Source organism: Malus sylvestris, chromosome 15 (genome assembly GCF_916048215.2).
Source record: "Malus sylvestris chromosome 15, drMalSylv7.2, whole genome shotgun sequence".
Classification (NCBI taxonomy): domain Eukaryota; kingdom Viridiplantae; phylum Streptophyta; class Magnoliopsida; order Rosales; family Rosaceae; genus Malus; species Malus sylvestris.
In genome coordinates this window covers 53948453-53962227 of record NC_062274.1, presented here as the reverse complement: position 1 = coordinate 53962227, position 13775 = coordinate 53948453, and the positions used below count along the sequence as shown (strand labels likewise).

General features: G+C 39.6%; 1 protein-coding gene and 1 long non-coding RNA gene across 2 annotated transcripts; one reads left to right on the top strand and one right to left on the bottom strand.

The window, feature by feature from the left end:
- Positions 1-7253: 7253 nt before the first annotated feature.
- On the top strand, positions 7254-9745 carry LOC126605507 (uncharacterized). Its single transcript, XR_007616975.1, has 2 exons — positions 7254-7663; positions 9339-9745. It is a non-coding gene; the product is annotated as an uncharacterized LOC126605507 (long non-coding RNA).
- A 362-nt stretch (positions 9746-10107) lies between these two features.
- LOC126603107 (uncharacterized) lies at positions 10108-13453 on the bottom strand. The gene is made up of 3 exons (XM_050269854.1): positions 13273-13453; positions 12413-13189; positions 10108-10208 (listed from the first exon to the last, which is right to left on the bottom strand). Exons 1-3 carry the CDS (start codon positions 13280-13282, stop codon positions 10108-10110), a joined length of 888 nt encoding a protein of 295 aa, XP_050125811.1. The 5' UTR covers positions 13283-13453.
- Positions 13454-13775: the final 322 nt, after the last annotated feature.

Sequence of the window (13775 nt, the reverse complement as noted above, 5' to 3'; positions counted from 1 at the left end):
ACTTTATTACTACAAAGTTACAAAAAGCTATTTATACTTATTTTTTAAGACCAAATTCTAAAAGTTAAAATATTAAAAATTAAAAGAAAAATAGAGAAGCAAGCCTAAACCTACTAGAAAATGGAAAAGATATTGTGGATGCAAATTTCCGCCTTCTTCTTCTTGGACAAAATTGCACCTACAAAACAATTAACACCTTAGGTCAAGGCCAAGAGCCTCATGCGCCCACGATGAATTTGGGGGGGGGGGGCTTTGGCCGAAGAACCTTCGATGCCAAAGTTAGAATTTAGAGAGAAAAGTATTTGGGAGTTTTGTAATAGTATCAACTTAGCTTTTTAGAAGAAATAGAGTCATATATATAGGGAATGGAGTGTTATTTGGTGATTCAATTAGCAATTAATATATTAATTAGGTATAAATATATTAATTGGCTAATTATCATAATAAAAGAAATGTTTTGGGAGGTTTTTGGAGGTTATGGAATGAGGATGGATGAGACAAATTTGAACTTGTTACCTATTTTGGGTACTCCTGATTTGGTTGATGGATGATTCTCCACTGCTCGCGTGTAAGAGACCCGGTATGCCTCGAGGGTAAATTTGTCATCTTCACCCAAAAATCCACATGTCACTTTGTAATTATTTTTGGCTCCACAAATGCCCCCACACCTGCTGGGCTGCTCGTAGGAAAGTGCAGCAGGTGTAGAGATCTTCTTGCTCTAGGAAACCTAGGACTACTTCCTATTTTGATGTAGATCCCCTCTTTAATATGAAATTAGATCCTTCTAGGAAAGAGAAATAAATTTCTCTCAAAGCCTATTTAAGTCCACCTTAAGTGGGTTATTAAATCAACTTTGGAGAGTGATTTATTCTACCTTACAAGAGAGAGAGAGAGAGCTTAGAGGATATTTGTTCCCCCTCCTCTAACAATCTTCTACATCTTGCCCGTGAAATGATCGTCTTTCGCTGCTTTCTTCGTCTTCTCCGCGCCGCACAAATGTAAGAAAAACTTAATTCTCCTTGTCTTTTTATGGGAGGTGCTGCCACGGGGCAGTCGTCGGGGTGGTGCAGCACGTCGGCTGGCAGAGGCCAGGAGTCAGCTTGTCATGGGCCAAGGAGGTGGCGTGGCATGGGCAACAATTTAAGCTGCCATGTCTGGCCTGCTTACCAAAAATGAGGAAACTGCTTGAGTTTGATTTCTCAGCTATCGTAGATGGAGCAGTCAAGGATATAGCTGCCAAGATCGGAGCTGTTGAAGATGAAGTGTTGAATGAGTGAACTGTTAAGTGCAAAAGTGGCTACTGCCCCTGACCATTTACTGCCTAGTTAATCTTCAAGCATTCGATCTTTTAAGTTATGTGGCCTTCTCGCACTAGAGAGCTTACCCAGATGGGTGTCGTGGAATTAGTTTACCCTCTCGCACTGGAGAGCAATTAGTTTACCCTCTCGCGCTGGAGAGAAATTAGTTTACCCTCTCACATTGGAGAGCAATTAGTTTACCCTTTCGTGCTGGAGAGCAATTAGTTTACCTTCTCGCACTGGAGAGCAATTAGTTTATCCTCTCGCACTAGAAAGCAAACCAATATGGGTGTCGGGGAATTAGTTTACCCTCTCTCACTGGAGAACAATTAGTTTATCCTCTCGCACTGGAGAGCAAAGCCATATGGGTGTCAAAGAATTAGTTTACCCTCTCTCACTGGAGAGCAATTAGTTTATCCTTTCACACTGGAGAGCAAACCCATATAGCTGTCGGAGAATTGGTTTACCCTCTCACACTGAAGAGCATACCCTTTTGGGTGTTGGAGAATTGGTTTACCCTCTCGCACTGGAAAGCAATTAGTTTATCCTCTCGCATTGGAGAGCAGACCCATATGGGTGTCGGGGAATTGGTTTACCCTCTCGCACTGGAGAGCAAGAAAGTCGTTGTCGTGAGTGCAGCTGAGGAAAACTGGACTGCTGGGACAACCGAAATAATCCTTAGCCTGCGAGGTCATGTTTGGCAACCTGCTTAAGACTTTAAACTGCTTGTGGATCTCGCGTAAAGGTGTAAGAGCAGTGAGCCTCATTAGGTGTTTCGTCATATGCCTTTTTGAGGCTTGGTTGGCACGAGCTACATGGCAAGATCAGCATGGCTGGGAGCCAAGGTGCAAGATTGGCACAGTTATGAGCTATGGTGATAGATCAATGGTTGCCGGAAGCCGTGGAGCAGGCAGGCGTGGTTGTGAAATCAGAGATAGGGTTGGCTTATTTGCCCTCGGCATGCCATTAGGCTGAGCTGTTTCGTTTGTTGGAACAAAAAAAGTCTTTATATCCGACAATCTATATGGGGTAGTCCCGTTTGCTCGATCTTGTCATTGAAAGATGACTCCTTATGTTGGTCATGTCTCATCAAAGTGCTTTGTCTAGAGCTTCGTTACGCTAGAAATCGTGTAATCAGTCAGGAGTATTTCTACTTCTTCCTGAATTTGCCTTTGTTGGGGTGGCAGAGCCTTCGGTTGCCCCCGATCGTGACTTACTGGTCTAGGTTGTTCTTCCATGTGTTCGGCTCGTCTATGCTGCGGCTGCGGTCGATGTGGTATGTTTCTAGCAGAAGAGCGAGTAACTCGCAAGCTGCTGGTTGAACTTGAGCCGAATTGAGTGATTGCTTATCTCCATCCGCTATGCTGCCTACTCCAATGTGAGGTGGAGCATGCTCCTTGCAGGTCTTGCCACAAATGAACACTTAGCCTAGAAGGTTGCTCATGTTGATTATCGGAGTGTGACCCCAACCGTGAGTGTATGTTCGTCTGTGGGCCTAATCGAGAGTGCACGCTCCTCCGCGCGGTAAGACGGGAGTATACGTTATTTCGATGGCCCAATTGGGAGTGTACACTGCCCGAACCCTTGGTTCGTAGCTGGTCGAGTGGCTGCTTACTGAGACGCTGCTGGAAAGGTTCTTCGTCTACCCTTGTCCTACTTTGGAAGACCTTGTCTGGGGCATGTTGCATCTTGGTACGCTGCAAGAGTTGGTTCACCAAAGTCGTCTGTTGTGTAAGGGCGCTCGTCAACTATATAACTTGTCGAGATAAGTGTTGTTCGCCACTTGGATTTGAAGAGCTTGGAAGGAATATGCCTCCTTGGGCAGTAGAAGAGTGGTAGACTCCAAGCGCAGATTTGAGTTGCGAAATGTCAGATCCAAGGAAAAATGTGGTGAGAATGTCCCCAGCTCGATGGTAGGTCCGGATGGTTAAGATAACCTTGGGCGACTTGGGCTACTTGGAAAGCCAAGGAAGCAAACTGGGCCGTAGGAGCAAGTTGGGCCACAAAAGCAGGCTGGGTCATGAGAGTGGGCTGCTCCGCGGGAGCAGGCTGGGCCACGGGAGTGGGCTGCTTGTCGGGAGCAGGCTGGGCCGCAAGAGCAGACTGCTTGGTGGGAGCAGGCTGGGCCGCGAGAACAGGCTGCTCAGCGGAAGCAGGTTGCTCATCGAGAGCAGGCTGGGCCGCGAGAACAGACTACTCGGCGGGGCCACGGAAGCAGGTTGCTCGTCGGGAGTAGGCCTGGGAGAGGGCTGCTCGTCGAGAGCAGGCTGCTCGGCGGGAGCAGGCTGCTCGGCGGGAGCAGGCTGGGCCGCGAGAGCAGGTTGCTCAGCAGGAGCAGGCTGGGCCATGGGAGTAAGCTGCTCGGCAGGAGCAGGCTGCTCAGTGCGTGATGCATGCGAATGTGAGGCTTGAGCTCGGGCCTGTGCAAGCTTGGATGGCACGGCTTAGGCCATGGTGGAATCTCGTAGTGGTGGTACCACTCCACCTATGACCACATTTAGTCTCATGGATCGCGCGGTCCCATTTCTTAAGTATTAGAATTTTCTAAATTTCTAGCCATTATATTTTTCTTATACATTTTATTAAAGAACCTTTGCAAATAAAAAATTCTAATAATAAGAACGTATGAAAAATATTCAAATGGACTAGAAAATAGAGAAAAACCTTTTTATGCGAGAGTCTTCTACGAGTATAGATCTCAACTCTCAATGAAAGCACCAATTTGTGGATGCAAATTTCCGCCTTCTTTTTCTTGGACAAAATTGCACCTACAAAACAATTAACACCTTAGGTCAAGGCCAAGAGTCTCATGCGCCCACGATGAATTGGGGGGGGCTTTGGCCGAAGAACCTCCGATATCAAAGTTAGAATTTAGAGAGAAAATTATTTAGAGAGTTTTTGGGAGTTTGCAATAGTATCAACTTAGCTTTTTAGAAGAAATATGGTCATATATATAGGGAATGAGGTGTTATTTGGTGATTCAATTAGCAATTAATATATTAATTAAATAATTAATTAGCTAATTATCATAACAAAAGAAATGTTTTGGGAGGTTTTTGGAGGTTATGGAATGATGAAGGATGAGACAAATTTGAACTTGTTACCTATTTTGGGTACTCCTAAATTGGTTGATGGATGATTCTCCACTGCTCGCGTGTAGGAGACCCGGTATGTCTCGATGGTAAATTTGTCATCTTCACCCAAAAATCTACGTATCGCTTTATGATTATTTTTGGCTCGACAGATATCACATTCATTATAGTAGAAAACCCCTAATCCATAAAATATCAAAAAATATCCTAACATAAACGTGAACGGCTGTTTATGAAACTCACGGGTATCCTGCCTGCATATATTATTTTGGAAATTATGTCAAACGTAAGGGAAAAAAAAAGACACAAGAAAAAATAAACGAACAAAAGGCATCAATGAACAGTGAGAAAGACAAAACAAACAACAGAAAGATGCCATCGATCGCTCCCTCCAGTACTTTCTTAATACTTACTAGGGTTCCGAGAAAAGCTAGAAGATCGATGTCGATCCCCGGCCTCCTTAATTTGGTTGCTCGCAGGTCTTTCAACCCAGACACCAACATTCAATGGTTTGTCAGAAAGTCTACGCAAGGTCAGGGTCTGGCTCTGGTCAGATGGTCAAATAAATATTTGACTTTTTAATTAATTAAGTATACATCCCAATAAATGAATGGATGTTTGGACGGATGGAAGGATAAATGAAACGGTGCCAGTGGACCCTCGTATGTTTTCTTGATCGCGATCAACCTGTCAAGTCACCTTCCCAGTCTTTTGTTTTTTGTCCTCACATCCTCTGTTTGATCGGGTTTTGTATCAGTGTATGTATATGTGTCCGTAAAATGACAACAACAGGGTATCTAATCGCAACCCCCCACACTCACTGATCACCGCACAAAATCAATGCAGTCCAATTGCAGAGGTGCACTAGTTATTAGTCGGCAGATATTTACAGTTATCATTGATAAATAATTTATAAAGCTACGCCTGTACGTACATTGATGTATCTTAAAAGAGAAGAGACAACTACTACTACTGTGCACGGAATGCTTCCTCTACTGCATGCACATATATGTATGGCGATGAACTTGGACGTACGGATATATAAAGTAGTGATTTTAACTGACAAGTCTTTTTGTGTTCCAATAATTCTGCAGTTTTGTTGGCCATATGTGCATCCATTGCACTGTGCAAACACATATTTCAACAGCAGGTCTGGTCTTCCTAGTGGGGATCTCGTCACCGCGGTTGGATTGCGACTGCTCCAAGCTGTTGACTTTGACCACTGGTATTACCAAACTTCGATATATTAAATGCCATTATGATACTACCAAACTTCACCGATCCCTCCCCTTAGCAAAACTTGTACAATCTTTAATGGACAAAGGTTGGCTGTTACAAAAAAGCAGAGCTTCTATTCTTACTCAACAACAACTTGATAAGTGTTTAAAAAAATTAAAAAATTAAAGCTTGAACAAACAACTTGGATACTTATCAAGTTGTTATTGAGTAAGAGCAAAAGCTTCTACTTTGTTTTAAGCAGTCAAGCTTTGTTCATCTTTAATATCCAAAATATATTGCGAGCTTAGGGTTTTGGATTTCAACCAATTTGTTTCGAGTTTGAAACTCTCCTCTTATTTAAATTATTATAATAATTTCGAATTTTTCTCTCTTAATAATAAATTTTAAAAAATAAAAATAAAGAAAATACTGGGATTACAACCATACTTACACCTCTTACATCAATTGCACCGATGTAACGATGTTGTTGGCTATTACTATGCGATCGACGTGCACCCTCACTAGTAACATTCCACACCTTTTTTTTTTTTCCTCATTTTCTTTATTCGCTTTTTTTTTTTTTTAAAGGAAAACTAATGAAAAGGGTTTGAAAACATTGAGTTTTAATGATAAGGACAAAATAAAGGATAAAGTGAATAATATCATGACTTACTTTTTAGTGTAAAAATGTGGTTTTCGTTAAAATAAATAGTACCATGAGTTTTTCGTTAAAGTTCATCTTTTTTTTCCTTTTTGAAGGAAAAAAAAATACTTACAATGAGGATTTTCTCTATAGATATGTCCGAACTTGTCAAAATGTAACCTGGAAGTAGGAATATCAATCCAAATACAAAATTGGCCATAGATATGTGCCAAATTACCAAAACCATATGTGGTCATGTTAGCTTCTCTGAAAATATAGTTAATCAAAAGAAATACGTCAGAATGATTTTAGTTTTAATACCATTGGGCAATTTGTAATAAACTCCCGCACATGTAGTTGTGTTGGAAAATATTATTATTTAGATTTATTTTAATGTTTGGTATTTTGGGTTTAGCTCATTTGTATTAGAGTTTCGTTTCCTTGTCTATTAGGGTTGCGTTAGTTTTTTATATATATGGTATTTTGTAACTCTATAGTAGGAAATCATTCACAATGTAACCTCTTGGGGTTTTGTAGCCGTTTCGGCATTCTCGTTAGTTTAATAATAATTTTATTATCATGTAATCTCGTTCGTTGCGCACTCTGATATTCAACTTGGTATCAGAGCAGGTTTGATCATTTGGCATTTAATCGGCTTGTTTGATATCCGTTTGTCTATCGCCTTCGGGATTTAATCTGCTTGTTTGATATCTGTTTGTCTATCGCCTCTGTTATCTCTTATGGTTCTAGTTAGGTTCATCAAAATTGTTTCTTATTGGTTTCTTTTTGGGCTTGGATTAGTCTCTTCCGCCTTAAAGCCGAGATCCCCCCGGCACATCTGCACCAACATCATAGCAGCAAGTCACATCACCAACCCCACCACCACCTTGAACCATGAACCCAGCTGACCTGCACCAGCATCGCCATCTAAATCTGCACCTGTTGAATCTACATCTCCCACCTGCCTTGACACTAGGGCTTGCATTTTCAACCCAACTCGTTAACCCGACCCGTTAAAATTAGTATTTGGGTGGGTGATAAACGGGTCGGGTGGTTAACGGGTCAACCCGTTAATCACCCATTAAATAACGGGTCAGTTTAGGTGAACCCGCGAAACCCGTTAGCCACCCTTTAACATCCGTTAGTAAGGACTTATGTGTAATTTCAATAGTTTACAAAACCCTCATGTTCCTAGCTCTCTCGCTAATTGCTAGTCACTGCTTCGCACGCCGTTCGTTAGTTCTCTGAGACTGAGAGATCGCTGTGCTCCGGTTATCTCCCTCATCTTCTTCCCTCAAACTGCCTCGCACGCCGTTCGTTAGCTCTTTGAGACTGAGAGATCACTGTGCTCTGGTTATCTCCTTCATCTTCTTCCCTCAAAATTTTTACTGAACTCCACCACTCTCTCTCTGGTAAGCTCTGATTCCCTTCCACCTTTTCTTTCATTTCGATTACTTTTCGTTTCTGCAGATTAGACTCATTTTTTTTTTCTCAGATTTTACTTGTGCTTGATTTTAGGTGGTCTCTGCAGATTAGATTCGACCCTTTTCAGGTTTTTTTTTTGTTGTTGTGTTTTGGATATTGGGTTTTGCTTTTTGTTCATGGGTTTTGTGTAAAATTTGTTCATTTGTATATTCTCCAATTAAAATTTCTATTTTTGGGTAAATTGGAGCTGTTAATTCACCCCCATGAAATTAAAAGTATTGAGTTTGCTGTGTTTTGGTTGGTTTTTGGATTGGAATTGGGTTGTTATTTTTGCATTGTGTCTGTTGCTTTTGCATTGATTAGGTCTCTGCATTTTTGGGTAAATCGCAGGACTTTCTTGGATTGATTAGGTCTCTGCATTTTTTGGGTAAATCCAACAGTTGAGATAGGATGCAGTTGAGTTTGGAAGTCAAGTGTCAATAAGATTTAAGAGGGATATTGTTTCCCTGCCTGTTTGTGCATATGAATATGTAATAGAAATATAACCAAGAGAGTAATACAACGAGAGTAGGAATCAACGAACCAACTACTGGAATCATCAGGTCTTTATGACATTATGATTCCCAATCATTGTCGAATGCAGCTGCAAGCAGGAAGGATTTCTTTTACTTGACAAGTAGCGCGAGGGGCTGTATGGTTGACGATCTCAATTTCTCTAAACTTTTTATTCATTTTCATGCATCTCAATTTGAACATATTCCTTTCTTATGTATATTTTATTTTGAATGACTGTCATGATCTCGTTATCACTTTTTTAGCAGAAAACATATTTTCTCTATTGTGATATCTCTGTCTCTAGATTTAAGTTGGCTTACAAAACCGTGGTCTAAAAATGATGAATACGTATAAATGTGAGTTTCCGACAGCCCCATCTGAGGTTCTTTTAGAACCTCTATACTATATATAGAGCAGGTAAGCTGACAGCCAGCTGCTGACTCAATTGATAAATTTTTCCTTTCATCGATAAATTTTAGAGAACCGATTATGTTTAACGGAGGACTATTTGCTTAGTAATATAGTCACCTAGGCACTGCTAAGAAGAGGAATTTTTTTTGCTATGAGATTAAATTAGTTGGAGATAGAAGATGTTTCGAGACTCCAAACGTTTAGCATTTCTGATCCCTTATTAAAATTTAGTCTGGAGTTTGTTGGCGCGAACATCAAATATGAGGGAGGGGTCATCTCATCAAACCAGTTTTGTTTGCCTTATGTGATGTTTCAACGATGATTCCTATCATTACATGTCAATCACAAGGTGTATGGTGATTCTTATGGTTTTCATGTTAGAAAAGTAAGCTTTAAATGACCAATGTATTGGCTTTCTTTCCAAGCAGATACAAGATATGGTCAGAATTTTTAATATATAGATTGAATATTTGCTACTAATGTCATGCACATTGGTCTTGATTAAGTATGGTATGTTTTTTAACTTGTTCTTTTAAAGACATTTTTCTACGTAATCTGCATGTAATACTATCTTGTTAAGCTAAGGCACAATGTGTTAAAGGCTATATAGGTGATGAGTGAAGTGTAGTTGGAAAATGGCTATTCTCGTTCAACATTTCTCCATTTTCCTTATTGTTGTGTTCTTTATTATTGCAGTTGGAAAATGGCAACAAAGTACATTGTAGGATCTACCAAGTTTGCTAATTAGAATGCTGCTAATTTTGGCTTGGGAGGATCAACCAAGCAAATATCAAGGAACTTATCAATGGGAGTGTACTTGTAATCAGGATATAATTCTGAGGCCTCTAAGTTGTTTGTTGTGAGTTCAATCCTCATTTAACCTTTGATGAATACGCTGTAAATGATTGCCGCACGTACATTGTCTGGGTGAGGAAAACACATCCCTCCCGGTCATGTAAGTATTTACCGTGCCATGCACTTGTTCTCCAGTTGGTCGGTTGGGAATGGACCCATAATCTAATAGTTAAAATGCAGTGCTTCTTCTATTTGAGTTTTGTAGAAGTCCAGATTCTGTATGATCACAGAGGAGTTGTTTGTTAAAACGCCTCTTGCTCATATGTGTTTAGTACTCGGCATTAGGGAACCCCTTGTTTTTAGCGTGTGGTGGTAAAATATAGTAGCATATACTTAAAATAAGTTTTGCACACATGAGTTGACTTTCCTAGTAGCAGTTATTTATTTAGTACTATTTTTTTTTAACTGATATTGAATTTGTGATAGTTGAAGTAATGTGAGGAAAACATATTGACTGGATGAAATGTGTAAAAAATTAAAAAAAAAAAAACAGTAACGGGTTGGGTTTGGGTGACCTATTAGCTTAACAAGTTGGGTTTGGGTGACCCGTTAGCTTAACGGGTCGGGTTAAACACGACCCAAACCCAATAAACCCGACCCATTTACAGGCCTACTTGACACCACCTTCATCTACACCGCACCGTCTCATCAGCACCCTATCCGTTTTCTGCACCCGTCCGCAATAATCGCACCGTATCCGTGCCAATTGTTCTGCAATTTGAAATGGAATTGATTGCTGCATTGTATTATGTGATGAGGAGAAGACCCCAGGTAAAAAGAAAAGAAAAAAAAGGACAAATACAAAAGGGAAAAGTAAATTTGTTGACCTGTGAGGAGGATTGTTTTGTTGGACCATTTGTTGCGTATGCAAGAGTTCTGTTGAACAAATGATCACTCGAGTGCTTGGATTGGTGACCACTTGAGTGATGTTGTGAATATGGTAAGTTGGATTTTTTGTTTGTTTGTTCGGAAATTGGCATTGGCATTAGTATTGGTATTAACATTGACGTTGGTATTGGCATTGATATTGGCACTAGCATTGACATTGGCACTAGCACAGGAATTTAGAGTCTTGCACTTTGCACCGATGGAATTCTGTATAGGAATTGGCATCAGAAGTTAGCATAACAAAGCTTGCATCCACATCGTCTGTTGGGAAACTCATGTCGTGTACCACCATGAGTTTGACAAGAGGTATTGGAAAATATTATTATTTAGATTTATTTTAATGTTTGGTATTTTGGGCTTAGCCCGTTAGTATTAGAGTTTTGTTTCCTTGCCTATTAGGGTTGGGTTAGTTTTTTATATATATGGTATTTTGTAACTCTATAGTAGGAAGTCATTCACAATGTAGCATCTTGGGGTTTTGTAGCCTTAGTTTAATAATATTTTTATTATCATGTAATCTCATTCTTTGCGCACTCTAATATTCAAGTAGTTGTGCATGTGGTAGTATGTGAGTTGAAGGACGATGTTGATGCCGATGTCCTCTGTCTCTCTAGAATCTTCACATATGCTTCTTACATGGTGAATTATAAGAAAAGGTTTATATGAGGCAACCTCAGGATCTTATCATTGTTCAACATCCAAATCACGAGTGTAAGTTGGTCAAATCACTCTTATGGACTTAAATAAGTACTAAAGGCTTGGAATTCCTAGTTTACTAGTCATTTGCCTTCTCTTGGATTTCAAGCTTCTCAATCAGATTCTAGTCTATTTGACAAACATGATGGTGATGATATGATAGTGCTATTACTGTATGTTGATGATATTACGTTGACATGTTTCAATTCTTCCAAAGTGCACATAGTTATTCAAAATCTCAGTGAGGCATTTGAACTTAAGGATATGTGAAAATTGAAGTTCAATACAAGGAGAATGAAGACATATTTGTGAGTTAAGTTAAATATGCCAAAGGATCTAATTCAGAAGGATGACGTAAAAATTTCACCTTGCTTTTTACCAAAAATTCAAATTCGTCAGCCAAACTTTATTCCACCAATTTTTTCGTCAAAAATTAAACTAAGTTGACATGTTTAATTGACCTTTGCCCGGCTAGCTATCCTAGTTTGCCCGACCAAATTTTAAGGTTATGGACACGTGTCATGTTATAACACTAAGAGTCTTCCTTTTCTTCCTCTTCGCGTGGCGCTGAGCTCTCTCTTCTCTCTCTGCTCTCTCTCTCTACCAAGGAAGAAAATATCGGTAATATCGAAAATATCGGTAGTCCGAAAACACGGAAATATCGATGGAAATATCGGTAAAATATCGATATCGATAAAAATTACATGGAAACCACGGAAATTGTAAGAAAAACTTGGAAATTTTTATTGAAACTTTGTAGGATGTTTATTTAGTCAATTATATATTAGTTTATCACAAAAAATTGGAAATAAATGCATTGCATGATGGATTTAACATTATCAAGTTGATTATATAGCGAGCTGACAAACATTGTAAGTGTAGAAAATATGTAGTAATTAATGAAATAAGTCTAAATACACCATAATCATTTATATATAATGAATTAGTACAATATTTTACACTTTAGTACCACATAGAGTTTCTATGAGGTTCAAATTTTTCACTATCTTCATCATCTCTACGTGTAGAATGAGTGTATTGTGAAGAGTAGTTATCAAATGATAAATCCCCAAAATAGTTTTGCATGTAATTGTTAACATGCCACCCATATGGATCCGAGATTGGTTGAGGTTGTCCATAAGAAAAATCATTTGAAGATTGAGTCTGGGATTGTTTCCATGAGTCGCTCGATTCCATCCCAACAGGAATGGGATATGAAAGGTAGGGAAATGGTTGGTTACGAGTATAACCATAGTTACTACTTCCCAATTCAACAGAGTCTGAAGTTCTAGATAACGAGTCATCTTCTTGACTTGACAAAATCCCCTTGCCTCTTTCTCTGCGAGTATAGTCTTTCCCTATGGCACTAATTCCTGGTCCTGGCCGCCTACTGCCATGGTCATCATCCTGTGTTGCATGCGTGAAGTTTGCCTCACCAGTGAAGGGGCTCATATATCCGGGAGGTGGTGGTCCATAATAGTTTCCATATCCACCACCACTACCTCCAGCTCCACTATGTCCTTCATCATTCCCACCTCCGGTGGTAGGTGCGTCTCCTGATCTTGTACTAGAGCTATCATTAGTATCAGCACGATGTTGTGGTTGTGTAGGATTGGAAGAAGGTGGAATTCCAGTGTTTCTTGGTCTTGGGCGCAAAAGTTCTTCCAAAGAGTCAGCGCTGCTAGATCCCACCTCCTCCTCTAATACTCTTTCTACATTTATCCCTTCATTACTTGCTTCTTCAGCAACTTTGGGAGCTGGGTTGCCTTCATCATCATCTAAATGAAGAGGTCTAATCCATTGAAAAAGTTGGTTACCCTCTGTATCATCATCTTCACCAACAATATCAAACACATCTAGTGGGTCCCCACGGTCGACATGATCTATTTCTGCTTCCTTATCTCGAATTTGAAGCTTCATGTTGTAGTAGCAATAAACTAATTTTTCCAAGCTACTATGAGCCAACTTATTTCTTTGCTTTGTGTGTATGAGTGCAAATGTGCTCCAATTTCTTTCACAAGCAGATGAGGAAGCTGTTTGTGATAATACTTTGATTGCTAACTTTCTCACAGTTGGTGCATCGGTCCCATACATGATCCACCATTCAGCTACAATGAAAAACAATGTTGATAAGCCTAATAACTCCAACAAATTCTATTATAAACTTAGAGTGAAATATGTTTATACTCACTAGGAGACATATTTGTTCGAGCAGCAACTGATGTTGGTTCTCCAAAAGTTCTTCTTGCATTTTTAAACCATGTTAGCTGAATTCAATAAATCGTGTTAGTTTAATCCAACAAAGTAATTATTATAATTTAAGTAATTGTCTACCTCATTTCCAAATTGGCCAACTGCTGGTGATGCAGGGTCTAATTTAAAGTATACATTATGTACAGCACGTATAAGGTTACCATCATCTCCAACACCGGGTTTGTATTGGTATCGGGGATTCAAATAATATGTTGTTCAAAGAAACACATACTCTAATAAGAGAAATAATACTTATGCAACTAAAGAAACGAATTGCAAATTATGACATAATTTATACCTGCTGCATGCAAATCGTGGTATAATGTTTTATACCATCGGTCTTCAATTATCTTTATGACCCACCTTGCACCATGTTTTCTTTCCAATTCATCCTTCACTACACGCATCAACTCATATACTGCCCCCATAGTAGGATACACC